Source organism: Pseudophryne corroboree, chromosome 3 (genome assembly GCF_028390025.1).
Source record: "Pseudophryne corroboree isolate aPseCor3 chromosome 3, aPseCor3.hap2, whole genome shotgun sequence".
NCBI classification, from domain to species: Eukaryota; Metazoa; Chordata; class Amphibia; order Anura; family Myobatrachidae; genus Pseudophryne; species Pseudophryne corroboree.
This window is the reverse complement of record NC_086446.1, coordinates 651,358,260-651,377,492: the sequence shown is the minus strand read 5'-3', so window position 1 is coordinate 651,377,492 and position 19,233 is coordinate 651,358,260. Positions and strand designations below refer to the sequence as shown.

The window sequence follows — 19,233 nt, the reverse complement described above, 5'->3', positions numbered from 1 at the left end:
TAAGATCTTTTAGCCTTTCCGGGTAAGTTTTGTGATGTAGGCCATGCACCATTTTAGTTGTCCTTCTTTGTACACTCTCTAATGTATTTATATCCTTCTGGAGATAGGGTCTCCAGAACTGGACACAGTATTCCAGATGGGGCCGTACCAATGACCTATACAGTGGCATTATCACTTCTTTTTTCCTGCTACTGATTCCTCTCCCTATGCAACCAAGCATCTGACTTGCCTTTCTCATTGCTTTGTTGCATTTCTTTCCTGCCTTCAAGTCACTTGAAATAGTGACTCCTAAATCTCTTTCCTCCTCAGTAGTTTCCATTATAGTACCCTTGATACTATACTTAGCCTTTGGGTTTTTGAGACCCAAGTGCATGATTTTGCATTTTTTAGCATTAAACTGTAGTTGCCACGTTCTTGACCATTTCTCAAGCCTACCTAGGTCATTAATCATTTGTTTGACCCCTCCCGGTGTGTCTACCCTGTTGCATATGTTTGTATCATCTGCAAAAAGGCATATCTTCCCTTCAATACCATCTGCAATGTCACAAACAAAGATATTAAAGAGAACTGGACCAAGTACAGATCCCTGGGGTACTCCACTGGTAACATTTCCCTCCATAGATTGCACTTCGTTAACTACGACTGTCTGTTTCCTATCCTGCAACCAGGTTCTTATCCATTTAACTGATTTATAATCCACCCCCAGGCTTTCAAGTTTATTTAGCAGTCTGCGATGTGGGACAGTGTCAAATGCCTTACTAAAGTCTAGATATGCTACATCTACAGCTCCCCCTTGATCTATTATTTTCATCACAGTCAAAAAAGTCAATAAGATTTGTTTGGCATGATCTCCCACCAGTAAATCCATGCTGTTTTGGATCCTGTAAGTTGTTTTATTTAAGATATTCCACTACTCTTTCTTTTAATAGTTTTTCCATTACTTTCCCTACTACTGATGTAAGGCTTACTGGTCTGTAGTTACTTGCTTCTTCCTTGCTTCCACTTTTGTGCAGTGGAACTACATTTGCTCTTTTCCAGTCCTCTGGAATAGCACCTGTATTTAGTGACTGGTTAAATAATTCTGTTAAAGGTGTAACCAGCACATCATTTAGCTCTTTGAGTATCCTTGGGTGTATCCCATCTGGTCCCTTTTGCGGCAATTACAGCTGCAAGTCGCGTTGGATAAGTGTTACGATTCACCTGCCTCTAATGTTTGGCAGGTGAATTACAAGGAGAGAGTTACTACTGGAGGTGCAGGCAGATGCAGTGTGACATAGAAATGGTTAACCAGACTTGACTGGGGAATACAGTAATAACTTGAGCACGTTGTAGCAGAATTAAAGGTTAGCAGACTATGGACTCTCCCTTTAATACTGAAATGTGCAGCAGCACACTTTACACTGATTATGGACAGCAGGTGAGTATAACAGCTAAGAGCCAGGACTTGATTACAGGACTAGAATGTATAATAATCACTGTTGCAGGAAATGAATGTCCACAGAAGTGCAGGAATACTAAGTATTTATTATAGCAGTGGTATAATGAGGTATGGCAGAGGAATCACAGTAACAATCCAGGGTACAATATGAGCTAAGAGTAAATGGGTTTGCAGACTGAGAATTGCAGCAGAGTAATGAGACAGTTGAATAAAGAATCAGAGTAATATAATCCACGGAACTGATTGCAGGATTTGTATTATAAAGCATAACAGCATGCAGGCATAGAGGAAGTCCATAGTAACATGTAACACGAGTAGTGAATACTAGAGAATCCACAGAGCACAGTGAAAGTCCATGATACTTAACTAAATAGTTCTGGCATGAACATGAGCTGGCAAGAATGGTTGTGGCAGGATTACATGAACTGGAAAACCAGGCTTCTCGGCATGAACAGGAGCTAGGACGAAGACACCAGGCAATGCAGGTAGTTCAGGCAGGAAAGTAGTATAATATCACCGGCGTCTGAGAACTCAACTAGCTGGCCTTTAACAGCCACACTAACCAATGAACAAAGCTAGGCTGGGAGTGTTCACTAGTAATTACAAACCCTGTGCACCTGCTGAGCTGCATGTACACAGAGCCAAGGAACAGAACACATATGGATCAGCTGACACCAGATACATACTGAACAGAATCCTAACATTACCCCCCCCTTCAGGGTGGACTCCGGACACCCGAACAGGACTAAGTGAAACAAAAAGTCTTAGAGATAAATCATAAATTCAAGATCTCCGACGATGCTTCTTCTTACGGGACCGTTTTGGTTTTACCACTGGAAGCATAAAGACATTGTCATAGCTTACAGGTGACTCCAGTAACAAAGCTTCTTCAGCTACTGAGTCATAATCCGAATTGGAGTCAATGTCACAAGGCAAAACCACAGCTTTCTTAGCAGGAGATAAAAACTTGACAGACTGAGCAGATGATGAGTTCAAATGACAGGAATTTTCAGAAGACCAATTGTATGGGGAGGAGAATGACATACAGCAAGAAGTTATGTACTTGGTTTGTTGTTTTGAAGATTTTGGAAGCCTGCAGTCTTTGTGAGATGAAGAGTCATTCGTGCGCTGGTTCCTCAAAGGAGATCCGACTTCAGTAATAGAAGATTCTTTCGTGGACAAGGCAGGACTCCCAGAACATTCAGAAAAAACAATTTTAGGACCACTAAATCTTTTAGTTACAGCATTACTGAAGGCTTTCAAGTCTCGAAGAACAGGATCGTTGGAAGAGATGAGTGGTTTAAGCCATTTCAGAGCCTCCCCCTTGAAGGCCATGCCCAAGAATAGAATTATCTCAGCATCAGAGTGAAGGCATGGACCGAATTCCCGAACTAGAAGTAACAGATCTCGAAATTGCTCCAACCTTCCATTAAAGATAATAGGGTCTGGGTCTTGGTCAGGACCAACAGAATGAGAGTCTTTAGCAGGATCAACAGACTGGACTTTCATTTCAGGCTTGACAGAAGGAAGAACTTTCTCAGGACCAACAGGACATGAAGCCTCTACTTGAGACTTACGAAACTTAAGGTTCTTCCCGGGAACCGGTAGGGCAGGAAATTTCTCTTTAGGATCAGCAAGACATGGAGACTCATTAGCAGAAGCAGTTAACTTAACTTTACTGACCGGAACAGGTAGACTTTGACTGGAAATAGATACAACAGAATTTGAATCTATGGACAACTTTGAACAGTCTGATTTTGGGGTGAATCTTTGTTGTACCGCTTTAATGAAGGCAGGAAGATCAGTGAGCAATGGATTTTTGGACTTGATGATGGGTTTGGCCCAGTCCAAAGCTTCCCCTCTGAAGGATCTGAGGAAATAATTAACTGCATTGGCAGGAGTGATGCTGATTGACGAGTCTGATTCGATGTATACGAGATACTGACGAGCCAGGGCACGGAATTGGGCAAGATCTCCTTCAAAGACAATATTCCCTGGAGTATTACAATGGAGATCTTTCTTGGAACTAAAGCTAACAGATGCGACATGATAGTGTTTGGAGGCATTTTGGATACAGTCTGAGAAAGCTGTGTTCACACTGGAAATCAACTCAGAGGCACAATGTTTAACACTAGAACTTGAATCAGATGCCCTTTCTAGGGCTTCAGAACTGGACACAAAAACTGGAACCCATCCTGGGACTTCAGGGTTTGATGACCCTTTTGGTGAGAGGCCATCAACTACCCTTTCTGGAATCTGGACAGGCAGAGCCCCCTCCTGAGGCTGGACATGCACCTCTCGGACCTCTGGCAAGGCGGACACCTCTCGGACCTCTGGCAAGGTGGACACCTCTCGGACCTCTGGCAAGGCGGACACCTCTCGGACCTCTGGCAAGGCGGACACCTCTCGGACCTCTGGCAAGGCGGACACCTCTCGGACCTCTGGCAAGGCGGGCACCTCTCGGACCTCTGGCAAGGCGGGCACCTCACGGACCTCTGGCAAGGCGGGCACCTCACGGACCTCTGGCAAGGCGGGCACCTCACGGACCTCTGGAAAGGCAGGCACCTCACGGACCTCTGGAAAGGCAAGCACTTCACGGACCTCTGGAAAGGCAGGCACCTCACGGACCTCTGGAAAGGCAGGCACTTCACGGACCACTGGAAAGGCAGACTTGGATGACTGAGTGACCCTGAAAGACAAGACAACATTTGGACTGACCGTTGACACGGCAGTCCTCGCTTGCCCGATGGAAGGGAAAACAGCGTCCTCATGCCGTGAGGCAAGGGCAGACGGGTCCTCATGCCGTGAGGCAAGGGCAGATGGGTCCTCATGCCGTGAGGCAAGGGCAGACGGGTCCTCATGCCGTGAGGCAAGGGCAGACGGGTCCTCATGCCATGAGGCAAGGGCAGACGGGTCCTCATGCCGTGAGGCAAGGGCAGACGGGTCCTCATGCCGTGAGGCAAGGGCAGACGGGTCCTCATGCCGTGAGGCAAGGGCAGTGGGAACCCTTCTGGGGCTTTGGCACACGAGTTCACTCCTGGGGCTTTGGCACACGAGTCCCCTCCTGGGGCTTTGGCACACGAGTCCCCTCCTGGGGCTTTGGCACACGAGTCCCCTCCTGGGGCTTTGGCACACGAGTCCCCTCCTGGGGCACAGCCAGTCGAGACCCCTCCTGGGGCACAGCCAGTCGAGACCCCTCCTGGGGCACAGCCACTCGAGACCCCTCCTGGGGCACAGCCACTCGAGACCCCTCCTGGGGCACAGCCACTCGAGACCCCTCCTGGGGCACAGACGGTGAACACCTCACTGCTGATAAGAGACTTAATAGTCTCCTGCTGGTTCCCAAATTTAAGTTCTGAGCCCCTCATCACAGGACTCCAATTGTAAATAAGAGTTTTCTTTTGGGCAAGCTTTTTGGGAGAAATAGGGTCTGGAAGAACATTGAGTGATTTATCAGGTTGAACCCTGGAAGGCTGAAGTTTATCACTATTTCTGAACCTGCATAATGAACAGTCTTTAATCAGGTGTTCAGCACTCCCACAATAGAGACAGAGACCATTCTCAATACGCCGCTGGCGTTCAATTCAGAAAGCCTGGGTCGCAGGTAACTCCGAAATCTCCCTTCACCCCAACCTGACGAGGGAATTTCAGTAGTGGGGAAGCAAGAGTCTGTAGTCACATTGGTCTCAGAAACCTGAGAGTAAGCTTTGAAAAGGTCCAGAAATCTCCCAAAAATTTCTGGTATCAATTGAGTTATACCAGTAAAAAATGTTTGTAACTGCTCAATTTTCACGAACAAATTACTCAGTCGCTCAGGATTCACTCCACCATGGGACAGAGAGGACCTGGAACAGTTGCAAGAAAATGTACCAACAAAATTGTCCTCACCAGGCTGATTATGGCAAGGATTAACTGCCTCCAGGACACTTTGAGAGGTTGGAATACTTTGCTGCTGCAGCAGATCCACACGAGAAGATATTCCTTAAAAGGCTTGTAACAGCAGGGTCTGTGTACTCTCAAAGTTCTGCAGCTTGCTCAGAAGACCCGGAACTGGATCTGCAACATGAGTCTGACCGGCTGAGATCTGGACTGAACTTGAAACGACTGGGTCCATTCTGAGCATACTACTCCAGTAGTGTGTTTTATGGCCGGTGATAATGTTACAATTCACCTGCCTCTAATGTTTGGCAGGTGAATTACAAGGAGAGAGTTACTACTGGAGGTGCAGGCAGATGCAGTGTGACATAGAAATGGTTAACCAGACTTGACTGGGGAATACAGTAATAACTTGAGCACGTTGTAGCAGAATTAAAGGTTAGCAGACTATGGACTCTCCCTTTAATACTGAAATGTGCAGCAGCACACTTTACACTGATTATGGACAGCAGGTGAGTATAACAGCTAAGAGCCAGGACTTGATTACAGGACTAGAATGTATAACAATCACTGTTGCAGAAAATGAATGTCCACAGAAGTGCAGGAATACTAAGTATTTATTATAGCAGTGGTATAATGAGGTATGGCAGAGGAATCACAGTAACAATCCAGGGTACAATATGAGCTAAGAGTAAATGGGTTTGCAGACTGAGAATTGCAGCAGAGTAATGAGACAGTTGAATAAAGAATCAGAGTAATATAATCCACGGAACTGATTGCAGGATTTGTATTATAAAGCATAACAGCATGCAGGCATAGAGGAAGTCCATAGTAACATGTAACACGAGTAGTGAATACTAGAGAATCCACAGAGCACAGTGAAAGTCCATGATACTTAACTAAATAGTTCTGTCATGAACATGAGCTGGCAAGAATGGTTGTGGCAGGATTACATGAACTGGAAAACCAGGCTTCTCGGCATGAACAGGAGCTAGGACGAAGACACCAGGCAATGCAGGTAGTTCAGGCAGGAAAGTAGTATAATATCACCGGCGTCTGAGAACTCAGCTAGCTGGCCTTTAACAGCCACACTAACCAATGAACAAAGCCAGGCTGGGAGTGTTCACTAGTAATTACAAACCCTGTGCACCTGCTGAGCTGCATGTACACAGAGCCAAGGAACAGAACACATATGGATCAGCTGACACCAGATACATACTGAACAGAATCCTAACAATAAGTCTCTATGAGCTTGCCACATCTTGCCACTGGGATTTATGCCCATTCCTCAAGGCAAACCTGCTCCAGCTCCTTCATGTTGGATGGTTTCCGCTTGTGAACAGCAGTCTTCAAGTCTGACCACAGATTCTCAATTGGATTGAGATCTGAGCTTTGACTAGGGCATTCCAACACATTTAAATGTTTCCCCTTAAACCACTCGAGTGTTGCTTTAGCAGTATGCTTCGGGTCATTGTCCTGCTGGAAGGTGAACCTCCGTCCCAGTCTCAAATCACAGGCAGACTGAAACAGGTTTTGCTCAAGAATATCCCTGTATTTAGCACCATCCATCTTTCCCTCAACTCAAAATAGTTTACCAGTCCCTGTTGCTGAAAACCATCCCCATAGCATAATGTGTTCTTGGGGTGATGGAATGTGTTGGGTTTGTGCCAGACATAGCGTTTTCCTTGGTGGCCAAAAAGTTATATTTTAGTCTCATCTGACCAGAGCACCTTCCTCCATACATTTGGGGAGTTGTCCACATGCCTTTTGGCAAACTCAAAACATGCCTTCTTATTTATAACACTAAGTAATGGCTTTTTTCTGGCCACTCTTCCATAAAGCCCAGCTCTATGGAGTGTATGGCTTATTGTGGTCACATGCACAGATACACCAGTCTCTGCTGTGGAACTCTGCAGCTCCTTCAGGGTTACCTTTGGCCTCTGTGCTGCCTCTCTGATTAATGCCCTCCTTGCCTGGTCTGTGAGTTTTGGTGGCCGGCCCTCTATTGGCAGGTTTGCTGTGGTACCATGTTCTTTCCATTTGAAGATTATGGATTTGATGGTTCTCTGGGGGACCATCAAAGATTTGGATATTATTTTATAACCCAACCTCAACAACTTTGTCCCTGACTTGTTTGGAGAGCTCCTTGGTATTCATGGTGTGATGCCTCTTGCTTAGTTGTGTTGCAGCCTCTGGGGCCTTTCAGAAAAGGTGTGTTTATACTGACAGATCATGTGACACTTAGATTGTACACAGGTGGACTTCATTTTGCTAATTGTGTGACTTTTGAAGGTAATTGGTTGCACCATAACTTTTGAGGGGCTTCAACGCAAAGGGCGTGAATACATTTGCACATGCCAATTTTCAAATTTTTATTTATAAAAATAATTTTTTTATATAAATTTTTTTTCCATTTCACTTTGCCAACTTAGGCTATTTTGTGCAGATCCATCACATAAAATTCAGATAAAAATAAATAAATACATTACAGGTTGTAATGTAACAAAATAGGTAAAAAGCCAAGGGGGATGAATACTTTAGTAAGGCCAGTGATCGCGATGAGCAAAAAAATGTGTGGGTCCCAGGGACACATTACCTTAAAAAATTGTGGTCCTACTCCAGTTTCTGGGTCACAACACAGATTATGGGGGGAGAGGTAGGGAAAAGCTGATTAGAGCTGGATGTAGAGGCAGGGAGAAGTTAGGGTAGAGCTGGGGGTAGAGGGGGTAAGGACAGGTAGTGTTGGAGGTAGAGAGGGGTAAGTACAGACAGCAATTGGGATGGTGTTGAGGGGCAAGGAAGGGGCTACAGGCAGGCAGTGCTGGGGGTAGTTAAGGGCTAAGCGTAGATAACAGCTGGAGTAGTGCTGGGGGGAAAGGAGGGGGTTAGGGGCAGACAGTACTTGGGGTAAGGAGGAGGAGGCAGTCCTGGCCTCTGTTGGGGGTCTCTGTGAGGTGAGTCATCAGCCTGTCTGGATCACTGATCCAGGGGGCAGTGCGCTCAGGTTGCCCTCTCCTCCCAGCTCTCCTCCACCGGTGGCACAGCAGCGCAGTCTGTGGAGAACTGTGGGGCGGCGCTGAGGCCATGGGAATAGGGATTCCAGCAGCTCTCCAATGTCACTGTAGGCTGCAGCTGCTGCTTGCCGCGGGAGGAGCTAGTGGGTGCGCAGATGAAGGCGGAACACTTTAACCCATGAGCGTGGCACCCTGTTGGTGGCACATGTACTTTTTAAAAAAGGGTGGGTCCCCAGGAACGCGCTCCACTAGGACTGGCTACATGTTTAAATTAATAAACCTGTCTGATAGAGAGAGGGCAATACATAGATCATAGTGTATGTATAGTTAGCTTAGGGGGTCATTCAGACCCGGTCACTGCTGTGCGTTTTCGCACTGGGGCGCCGGTGCATGCCAGAAAGCCAACGGCTATCTTAGTCTAGCAAAATGAAATGGGAGTGAACAGAAAATAATGTACAGTGCACTATATACAAAGGGTTATACTGTACAGAGCATAAGATTGGGGGGGACGGGAGTGTGTAACGTAGTGTGGTTACTAGGAGCACTGCGTGTCCACACTATCTTACCCCCGGGACTCACCACCACCTCGGCTGTAGTGTCTATAGCAGCTCCTAGAAAGCGTAAATGGAGCACAGGCAGGCTAGGCAGGAAAGTTACAGCGGGATGCAGCTGCACCTCATCACCGGAGCCCAGCAGGACAGGAGTAGTCAGGCCGTCTGCACTCACAGCCATCACAGCAGTATGTCACCCGTGTGGGAGTCCCATAGACAGTATTCTGATGACAGCAAGGCCAGGTCCTCAAGCAGATGCATGAGGCAGCATGCGGCAGATGCAGGAAGTCTCCGGTCCCCAGCTCACGGCAGTGGGATAGACGCAGCCAGGTCCCCTGCAGACTTGAGATCCCAGCGTATGGCAGGACAGTAGGCCACACCCCCGCCTCTGCAATCTTCACTGCCACTAGAGGTAGGGGAGGGAGGGGTCACCACATCCTCCTCAGCCAGCTGACAGGTTTAATGAATGATGTCTCCCTCCCTTGACCGATTTGCTGCTCCTTCACTTTTATAGTCCTCTCTGCAGCCGGGCAAGGGAGACATCATTCAGTAAACTTATAGCCAATCTCAGTGGGACCCACCCTTTTTTTTAAACTGAGTCACTGGTCCTCAATTTCGGGTAAAATATGCGCTATAGCGCATTTTTGCTATCACTGAAGGCCCTGTATTAATTGCTTTTTAGCCTAGGGAATAGTATGATTGGGTGTGGTAGGGATAGGGATGCCTTACTAGCACCCTGAGTGAGATTTTTTTACGCAACCCCCCCCCCTTCCCCCTCCAATGTGCACCCAAGGCGCATTTGCTCCTGGAAAAGTGGCCACAGCCTCGCAACTATATATTATTAAACTATAAATATATATATATTATCACACTCCATGTTAGACACACAATTGTCATTCTTACACATAATGCCCACAGTGGTGCTTCTTACACATAATGGCCATAGCAATAGCTGTTTACCCGTACTGCCCCAGTAATGGATTCTTTTCAGTCCAGCATTCCAGGGTCCAGACCATTCCAGTTTTCACTAAATCCCCCAGTAATGCCCCCCAGTAGTGGCAGTTACACATAATGCCCCCAGTAGTGCCAGTTACACAATGTCCCCAGTAGTGCTCACCACCACCCCGGTCATTACTGCTTCTTCTTGGCTGTGGCTGCTGGACAGGGCTCAGCTGCAGCTGCTGGACAGGGCTCAGCTGCAGCTGCTGCTGGGCTGCTTTGGTCCATGTCTGAGGGTAGGAGAGCTCAAAGCAGTGCACACCTCTCCTACTACTCACTGGGCAGAATTCAAATCTTTTAGATGCCAGCAGCCACTACATGGCGCACAACAAAGATATTCAAATATAGCCCAATTCAGGCGTGATTGGCTGCTGGCGTCTACATTTTTAGCTCGCATCTGCTGGGGGTGGTGAGATGAAATGTGTGAAAAGTGAGCTGTTTGGGCACCCAAATGGCACTTTTCCTGATTGTGCCTATTAGTATAGTCGGGTTTAGACTTTATGCAGCTAAACCCTACAATAATGGGCATAATCAGCACAATAGGGGGCATCAAATGAATATTGCCCCCTCCGATCTCCTGTCACTTTAGACAGGAGATCGGAGGTGATAACACTTGAATTTTCCCCCACTGAGTCTGGTCTCAGGTGGCCATTTGAAATATGGCACTGGCTAGTGAGCCAATCAAAGCTCGTGGCCCAGCAGCTAATCAGGAGCCACCACTGCCAGGCCGTGAGCTCTGATTGTCTGATCGCTGGCACCACATTTGAAATGGCTGTGCTCCCTTAGTAGCACGGTACCCTGTTCGGCCTCTTCTGACGAACGTGCCTAGAGCCGGCCCTGGATAGGGCATTACATAAGTAAGTAGCAACATAGAAGAGTCTTGTAGGTGGGATAAAAAATAATGTATTTTCTAGAGACAAAGTAAAATGAGGTTCTGAAATGTAAATAATGTGTATGAGGGCTTTGTAAGTGAGGGTTATTATTTTAAATTGGATGAAGGAAGGAATTGGGAGTCAGCATAAGGATTTGCAGACTTGTGTGGCAGTTGAGCCCTACCAGGTTCATTCTGCAAAGATAATGGACCCTTAACACCCATAGCATACCTATATTTTTGTACCCTATCCTCCTCTCAAAAGCCACCCACAAATATTCACCCATCTATCCTCTATAACAACTCACTTTTCAGCCCATGAGGGACATGGCTAATGGAGTACAGTAGTATAAAACAAACCTTGAAAATAATATAATAATAAACATGCCATTCTGTCTCATTTACAGTGGTAATATGGGTTTTTGAGCTTGATGAATTTGATACCTAATGTTTATAAAGTTCACTACTCAGTTGTGTCTGTTGCTCAGCAAAACTATTAAAAACAGAAGATTGTGCTTACATTGTCATCCTCAGGTTCTGTTAAGTGACGCTGGACATACAGTAATTGTGCTTTTTTGTCCATGTTGTTTCTGATCGGAAGCCAACAAGACTCCCAGGACTTCAGCAATAGAAAAGCATAACATAGGGGGCGACAGTGGAACACGCAGGGGGGGGGGGGGGTTGTTCCGAGCACCCAGAAACCCCCCCCCCCTCCACCAAAAAGCAAAACAAAACAAAACTTTTTTTTTGTGCTGCATTTTGTGAGCCGAGTATTATTAATGGCTGTCTAGTGTCCTCTGCAGCCTGCTGTCTTCCTGGTGGCACTTGTAAGTGCTTAATAAAAGTTTACTTTATTTAAGTACATATATATCCATGTACATACATATATACACATGTATATACATACATATAAACACACACACGCATATGATATATATACATGTGTATATATACGTGTACTGTATGTATATATATATATATATATGTATGCATGTTTCATATGCTATGTGTATATGTATATATATGTATATATATATAGGTGTATATACGGTATATATATATGTGTAGATATGTATATGTGTGTATATATATATATATATACACACACACACACAGACACACTAGTTTTACGGACCCAGCATATACTGGGTCACCTCAGTCCCCACCCCCGTGCTTGGCTCCACCCAGTTCTGGAACCCCCCAATGCAAATCCTGCGTTTGCCACTGGGTGAAGAGAGGGGTAAAGGAAGACAACCAATATGCAAATAGGAAGTAAGAAAGGTCAGATAGTCACAAGTTGCCCATAAACACAAAGGAGAAACAAAGAGAAACATACAAATTGGGGAAATAAAACAGGAATACAACACACAAGGGGATAACAGGGAGATACAGAGAAAGGGAAAGAAGAGATACTGGCAGCACAGGAAATGGATATAGATAGGCACAGCACATAGATGGGAGGGACAAAGAGGCTGGCACAGACAGAAGGTCAGAAAAGTAAATGACAGAGAGGCCAGTACTGACATAAGATAAGCTAAGAAATATAGTTACAGGTAGAGAGTGTATCAAAAGGGACATGATGAAATTCTTACAGTATTTGCCTTCCAGTCTTTACTCCATGTACCGTAGGGAGGATGAGAGATTCTCGACTTCTAGGTGGAAGAAGAGTACAGGAGTCGGGGGGCAGACAGCACATAATGTGGCACTGTAGAAGTGCATAAGGTATCACAAAATGCTGACCATGCAGGAGGATACCGTCTGAGAGGGTTAACTCATTGTGGAAGGTGAAGTAAGACTTGAGGCAACAAGACTCTAGGTAGGTGGCCTGCTGTGCAGGATAAACGAGACAAGCATTAGCAGAGGTTGGTGAGCACATCATAACGTGTCAGTGGCATGGTGGGGTTTTTTCAAGTTTCTGCAGCACATTCAGATGGTACATTTGTAGATTGAGCATGAAACATTGAATTTGTGGTTAATTCTGCTATCATTTTGTCCTTCAAGGCCAGAGACACGTGTCTGGGAGCACATACAGTACTGTGGGAGAAACAATTCATTTAAATGTATTTTCTAGGTGACTGTGGTTTCCCATTGTTATTACAACTGAACAGATTAGCAAAGTCATTTAGCTCTGGAACATCCTGTTGAATGACATACACATTAGCACAAGTTATTAACCAGAGTTTTATGCTGTTCGGCAAATCTAGAAGTGGTCTGACATTCCTGCCCATTATATGGAACTGCAGCGGGAAGATTGTAGATTGCAGTGTGGCCTCTCCATTGTCTTGATTAACTGGCCAAAGTAAGCAATTACAGTACATTCACAGTGTGAAAGGAGTCAATAGGTGTTTTGTGTGCTGGAGTAATTCATGTGACATGACTTCACACTTTTTATTCTGATGGTACTAATTGTCTGCTTATCTATTATGGTGGTTAATATTTTACCCTTTTCAGCCTTGAGGTCAATATCTCTTGCAATGGAAACTGATATCTTGGGTGTTCTAGTGGAGAATCCACAGTGTGACATCAGTGCGATGGCTTGTTGGAACATGTAGTGTTAGTCTGTCATCAGTTCTACAGACTGTCTTTTAAACTGTACTGCACTTTTATTAAACTGCTCATGCAGCAAGCAATGCCCAGTGTTAATTACTTCTCACATAGTAAATATGAATGAGTTACATCATTATAAGCAGTGGTGCAAGTAAAAATTTTTCTTAGTGGTACTGATAGTAAAAATGGGCATGGTCACGTGTCATGAGGGGGCATGGTAACACAAATCTAGAGGAGTGGCTACATGACAATAGGGGCATGGCCACATTATGCCACACACCATAATGCCCCTTACACATTATGCGAAACACCGTAATGCCTATTACACATTATGCCACACACGTAATGCTTTTTACACATTATGCCACACACCGTAATGCCTTACATATTATACCACACACCATAATGCCTATTACATATTATGCTACACACAGGTATGCCACTGACACCATTTTATTTCCCTCACACAAAAATGCCCCTTATAAATTATGCCCCAGCGGTGGGCTGGTGGTACTGAGTACCACCACCACATTTCTTAATGGTACTCCGTACCACCCAGTACCGCCCTAATTTCAGCACTGATTATAAGTACCATACAGAATCCTTTCCTTGATGACCTAATTTGCCAATATAGTACACCATAATCACATTTCTTTGCTAGTAGTGTCAATCTGGCAGCATATGACCGAATACTCTCAGAAGGGTTCTGCACAGCAGTTTTAAAAGCATTTCAGTCCATTATAGCAGTTTTCGTTGGTAAGCATATCTCAAACGTGTTTCAGTATCCTCCTGATCTCTCCCCTCTGAACCGAGAAATGTGTCTGCCTTATCAACAGCCTCAGCCCCAGCTAGGATGAGCAAGGCATGTGCCTGTACCTTTTTTGACTTATCCGAGAGTTCTGTACAGCAGTATATGCACCATTACTTTGAAATTGAGCAATGCGACTACAATGGCATAATCAAAAATCACCAGATTTATGTGACAGAGATCTTGTGCCATCACAGATAGCCAACTGACATCATATAAAGTGATCTGTGTGTAAATCCACACAGGACTCTGGATAGCTGCAGAAGTGTATCTTTACTCAGAGAAATCATGCTGAATAATGGCTACAAAGGCATTTGCTGTATTAAAACAATTCCTGTATAACAAACACTTCCTGTATGACACAGTGGTTGGCAATGATGCAACTTTTGCAATCCCCATAGAGCATACTTCTACAATTTTGTTGCCTGTCTAGCATTTAAATATTTTTTTAAATCTGCAAATGCTTTAAAGCACTTGACAAAGGAGGTTATTCAGAGTTGGTCGCAGATTTTGTTATCGCAGCAAAACCTGTGACCACTAAAATCACATGGTGGGGGCTGCACAGCACAGGGCAAGGCCGTCCAGCATGTGTGGCTCTGCCCAAATAGAGGTAGACCTCTGCCTACACAGTATGGCTGCATATGCATGCTGTCCGGCACCATGTTTCCAATCACAGGAAATTAAGGCAACGTCATCGAGCCAATTCCTTCCCTCAACGCCATGCCCATCACCTGTCAATCAAGCCGCAATCGCATCCTTCCGGGATGCGTGAGCAGATGGCAAAAACAAAGCATTTTGAGCGATTGCAGTCATAGTAATCAGCTCTGAATAAGGCCCAATATGCACTGTGAACCTAATTATAACAAAAGCTGTGCTTCACAAATATAGTATCAACAATCTGATTAATATCTATTTAACTAGTAAGGTTCATATCAGCACATTATGTGCTATGTTATTTTATTTCTGAGTGTTTTCTATAAAGTTATTAAAATTAAGCATTGTAGTAATAAAAATAAAGCTACAGAAAACTAAAATAAAGAAGACAGCATGCCTGCCCCAAAAAAAAAAAAAAAAAATAATAATAATAATAATAATAATAATAATAACAATAATAATAATGTTGATAATTACAACAAAACAAAAAATAATAATAATAAATGTTATTTGTATAGCACTTTTTGCCAATAGTACGGAAACTATATTTAAAAAAAAAAAAAGAATACACAAGATACAAAGAAAAATTAAGAATTGACAGATTATAGGAAAGAGAGCTAAGGTTTTTTTTAATGTTTTTTTCTGAAGTAAAAGGGGCACTAGTGAAATGATTTAGTAAACAGGTACTGTGGGGCAGATTTATTAAGCCTGGTGAAGTGATAGAGTGTAATGTGATAAAGCACCAGCCAGTCAGCTCCTGACATATCTCAAACCCAGCCTGTGACATGGCAGTTAGGAGCCAATTGGCTGGTGCTTTATCACTGTCCACTTTATCCCTTCACCAGGCTTAATAAATCTGCCCCTGTAAGTCTTGAGACTGTTTTTGAAGGTTTCCGGAGTGAAGGGCTCTTGAACTGTGCAAGGCAGCGAATTTCAAAGAGTCGGAGCCTTAAAGCTAAAAGCTATACCCCTATATGAAACATGGGAAATTATGGGTGCCGCTAATATCCCTTAATTTACATTGTAAAGCAAGAGGGGGTCAGGGCCGGACTGCCCATCTGGTACTTCTGGCAAATGCCAGAAGGGCTAATGGTCTGCAATGGTTTGGTGGGCTGGACCGGTCACACAGAGAGCTGGGAAAACCACACGCAGCACAACTCCCCACTTTCTTTTAAAAGAAATATGGGGAAGTGCCGCGAGTCCACACCCTCCTGACCCGTGATATGTCTCCGTGAGAAGTGTACACACCACATTTTATGCAGCGCGTGCCCCTTTTCACAAATGCCAGTGCTGAAAAGTGGCCCAATCTGTCCCTGGTTGGGATATAAGGAATCAGAAGCTGCTTCAGGTGCCTTGGACTGAAAGATGGAATAACCTGGCATGTGGGACTTACTGATCCCTTCTATGTCACCCGCGATAAAAAAAATAATTTCAGCGAGAAGCATTGGGCATTGTAGGGCTACTTTCAATGCCCAATTCACAGTGGCAGACTATTACATTCAGTACCCCAAAGCAGTGGCCCTCTGCTTCCTCAGAGCATCGGTATTCTGACCGGTGGCATTTCATAGGGATCCTGACAGTTGGTAAATTAACTGCATCCCCTAATTATACTATAGAATTTGACAACATGTTTCAACAAAGTAAAAACTAACAGCAGTCTGTTATGATTCGAGCACTCTGGTCTGAGGAGATCTTATTGCGAGGACCGGAGCACTGGAACGTAATGCTGGGGAAGGGAGCGGGAATGGAAAATAGCCCCTGGCGCCCTAACTCCGTTGTCTCGCCCGTGCTGTCAGAAATCCCCTGCGAGACTATGGTTGCTTGAGCCCATGGCAGCCGCGTTTGAAGGGCGGATTACGTCTGCCCAACTCCGATGCCCCCCCAGGTCTAAATGAGAGACAAAGGGAAATCCGAGACAGGGTGATAACAAGGGGCCCTCTGACTAAACAACCAGGCCAGGGGCTACAAGCTAATAAAAACTAGAATATGTGCGGAAAAACCGCCAGGGAAAAGGACAACCAAAATATCCACTTGTCCACTTCTCCTACCCGGCACCGCCGAGTTCCAGAGAGGACTTGTGGAAGCGGAACCCTCCGCAAATGCTCCAAAGACAAAATATGTAAAGATAAAGCGGCTGAGCCGCAACACACGGCAGAGCCGCAACTCACGAAAAACACCACTCGATATTCAAAGGTGATCAGTCAGGACTACTGGGGACCCAACGACTTCCTGGGATGAGATGACAACTCCCGGATACAGGACTTCTGAGGACAGGAATGACCGGATACAGCAGGACTGGAACAGACTCTCAGCAAACCAAAGCAGCATGCAGGAAGCTATTACTGGCGTCTGTGAGAAGCACTGAGAAGGTATTTAGCAGGGAGTCCTCCAATCAGCTGTTCAGAGCCTGATTGGTATTAATGCCGTGCAGCTGCCTTGCTGCACGGCCAGAAGAGAAGTGTGTGTGCGTGTGTAACTAGACCCTGCAACGGGGAACGCGGTCCGCCCGTGGCGTCCCCGTTGCTAGGGTCCGGGCGGCTCAGCGCGCCCGGCGTCTAGCGTTGTTAGGAAGCCGGCGGCTGAACGCGCACGGCGTCCCTAGTTGCTAGGCGCCGGGCCGCGCGGACATTGTGGACCCCGGCGCCTAACACAGTCTTGGTTAAATAATAATTTCTTATAGTGGATCTTGAAGGAGAGGAATGTAAGGGTCAGATTAATTTTGAAAACTAACGTTTTAGCCAGAATATGGATTACTGTATATAAGTGAGAAACATTTCTACTTACTTACTCTACTATACTTAGATATCTAGCCGAAGTCAGCAAAATAGTGAATACAATTAGACAATCACAGGTTTTAAAATATCAAAGTAAAATGTGTTGCGTTTCATGATCATATTATTTGCAAAGCAATTTACCAATTGCGTATGACTTAATATAAAATGTAGGTTTCTCTTCTTAGAGCAGGTACCCAGTATTTATGGTATTTACTGTAGCTTCCAAACAACTGCATAAAACAAATCTATAAATGTAAAACAATATCACAATTCAGTCTGCAAATGTTTACTAATTTAGATTTTTTATTTTATTTTCTAATAGAATTAAAAACTCCTTATGTGAACTTTTGGGAATACAGGGACTGTGTGTACAGAAAGTCAAAAAGAACAACATTTGCACATTATATTAGTGTATTTCATTACATATTCTGTTATATCAATATTTTATCCAGCTTACAATACTATGAGTTAGCTATATTTACAGAACTTTAAAAGTAAGATTTTTATGTGTTTATATGATATATATGTAATATATTCGCTACCAAAATAGTACCACAGATTAAATAGAGCTGCTGTTGCTTGTGGGATGTTTTGCATGAACAGCAAATTAACGAAAAGGTGATATTTTCCAGTCGTGTAGGGTGAGATTCTTGAAGTTCCATACACTTTGCTGAGAATGTCATGGCTTTTTCAGGTTTTCTATTTTTGCAACGAAGGCCTCTTCCTGAACCCTTAACTTTTCATTTATCTCAACCTGAAGAGAAAATGAAAAAGGATTTAGGGAAAAGCTGCCCTCTGCTGCACTTTGTCTTTGTAGGTCTGACATATCCATCTAGCCTTTACACAGAGATTACACTTCACGTGTCTGCCTGTTTTACAGACATTACAAAATAAGAGCCTGCTTTCAAGTGATAACATTTGCCATATTAAGGTGCATAACACATTCGAAATGTGTATTAAAGCATATGGAAATTATGTGACATCTGTTGAAATATGGAATAAAAATAAAACCTAGTAAGAGAATGTATTAGGATAACTTTACAATAATGTATTTTGATATTGTTTATTCACGTGACAATTATTGATCTAGGCAAAATTTTTGCAAATTATTATTATTTATTACCAATTACTTATATAGCGCACACATATTCCGCAGCGCTTTACATAGAATATTTGGCCATTCACATCAGTCCCTGCCCCAGTGGAGCTTACAATCTATTTTCCCTACCACATGTACACGCACACACATTCACACTAGGGTTAATTTTGTTGGGATCCAATTAACCTACCAGTATATTTTTGGATTGTGGGAGGAACCGGAGTACCTGAAGGAAACCCACACAAGTACGGGGAGAATATACAAACTCCACACAGATAGGGCCATGGTGGGAATCAAACCGATGACCTCAGTGCTGTGAGGCAGTAATGCTAACCATTACACCACCCTTACTGCCCAATTAGATTTTTATAAACACTGAAATGTTAAGTGCTGTATTTTTTTTTAAATGGTCCATATTTACCAAGTACTGACAATACAGTCTAACTTTTATGCTGACGTTATTTATTTGCATAAACCAGAACACATTAATTATCGCCTTGATACGACTGAAACAAAAAAAAAAGAGATAGCTGTCAATCTGAGAAGTCTGAAAACAATAGACCACTTACATGATAGTGCAGTCATGTGGACTAATTATCTGT

General features: G+C 44.2%; 1 protein-coding gene across 5 annotated transcripts in view; it reads right to left on the bottom strand.

Moving 5' to 3' along the window:
• The window catches only part of CABCOCO1 (ciliary associated calcium binding coiled-coil 1), a 453,528-nt gene that overhangs the window by 78,999 nt on the left and 355,296 nt on the right, over positions 1-19,233 (bottom strand). For 3 of the 5 annotated variants that reach the window (XM_063961808.1, XM_063961813.1, XM_063961810.1), the window contains one exon: positions 17,816-18,286. The exons of the other annotated variants lie outside the window; for them this stretch is intronic. In XM_063961808.1, the coding sequence (XP_063817878.1) occupies positions 18,212-18,286 (75 nt within the window). In that variant the 3' untranslated portion in view covers positions 17,816-18,211. Of the gene's footprint in view, positions 1-17,815; positions 18,287-19,233 lie in introns of those variants that run through there. 5 annotated transcript variants of the gene reach the window in all.